This window comes from Penaeus monodon, chromosome 22 (genome assembly GCF_015228065.2).
Source record: "Penaeus monodon isolate SGIC_2016 chromosome 22, NSTDA_Pmon_1, whole genome shotgun sequence".
NCBI classification, from domain to species: domain Eukaryota; kingdom Metazoa; phylum Arthropoda; class Malacostraca; order Decapoda; family Penaeidae; genus Penaeus; species Penaeus monodon.
The window spans coordinates 22765053-22766439 of NC_051407.1; the positions used below are offsets into that span (position 1 = coordinate 22765053).

Consider the following 1387-nt stretch of genomic DNA (forward strand, 5'->3'; position numbering starts at 1 on the left):
CTCAGTTGTGTTTGGCTTCTTTCTCTTTCTCCTCTTGAATTTCATTTCCTTTCCTTGCATCACTTCATCCATATCAACAGCATCTGTTCCTTCTTGTTTCAGCATCTTTGTTTGGAGAGAGTACTCATTTTCACTTTCTTCTTTATTTGTATTATCTTGTTCTTCACCTGCACTTTTAAATTTCTTCCCTATATGCTCTTCATATTCACAAGAATCATCATCTGATTTTATAGATGTCTTACTTGTGTTTTTGTTTGAAGAAAAACATTCTTCACTGCTGCACATTGAAAAGGTATCTGCAGTTTTTGGATTATTGTCGCTCTTAAGCAATACTGAACCATTTTCTGAAGTATTGTAACAGGATTCTTCCTCCAGAGCATCCTTATTTGCATTGTTGTAATTTTCAGTGTCAGAATATTTGAGGCTTGCAGATCTGTTGAAAAACTTTTCAAGTTTGTCTGTTTTAGTTACACCACTTTGTAACAAGAACATTCTCAAATGTATCCAGTATCTTTCTTCTGAATGTTTGTCATAAAGAGCATCTAACTTCTTTTTTCTGTCTGCCTTCTCATTTGTTTTTAGATTAGGGTTAGTTTTGCCACAGTTATTAAAATCAATGTTACTTTCATTTCCTTCCTGTGTTTGTGTTTCTATTTCCATAACTGAATCCTCTTGGAAAAACTCAAGGTCTTCTGTTTCCTCTCCAAGGCCCTTTAAAATCAAAGGTAAAATATCGGGTAATTTTCTATATATGAGTCATACCACTGGATATAATCTGGTTTGCAGATCTTTCTATACTTGTGCACCCATGAGAGTGAGATGTACACTTCCTTCCATGCTTCCCAGTGAATCAACCAGTCTTGCCATATCTCTAAAGGTACATCTGGAGGATATGTATCAGTCTGGAATACAATGGTATATCAATATATCAGACACATTGAACATTGGCTATATATACAAGAAATATTATTTGAAACAAAAATAGATATTTTTGTTACTCTACAAACATACTCATATAACAAAATATCATGAAATAAAAAAAATGCACACTTCCAAGTAAAACTAATATTAATCATGTTGTTCTCATAAAAGAAATTTCTTAGAACAGAAAACTAGCAAATATTCTGTTTCAACAGAAAACAATGAGTCATAATTAAGGAAAAAGAAGAATCAAAGACAGAAAAAAACAGAAAGAAGTAAACACTAAAAATGAAAAGCTCAAAAAAGGAGAAAACATAAAAAGGGGGTAAAGAAACATTTAAAAGGTAAAAGAAAATGAGACAAAAATACAATGAATATAACAAAGAAAATAGAAAAAGAGCAGAAAAAAAGTGATAACATATTACCATTTTTAACTTACTAAGGCTGGTTTACTTTCTACATGTAC

The 1387-nt window shown here is 31.6% G+C and overlaps 1 protein-coding gene across 1 annotated transcript in view; it reads right to left on the minus strand.

Moving 5' to 3' along the window:
* Window positions 1-732, minus strand: part of LOC119587368 (glutamic acid-rich protein-like) — a 2647-nt gene extending 1915 nt beyond the window's left edge. The window contains exon 1 of the mRNA XM_037936113.1: window positions 1-732. Within this exon, the coding sequence (XP_037792041.1) occupies window positions 1-660 (660 nt within the window). The 5' untranslated portion in view covers window positions 661-732.
* Window positions 733-1387: the final 655 nt, after the last annotated feature.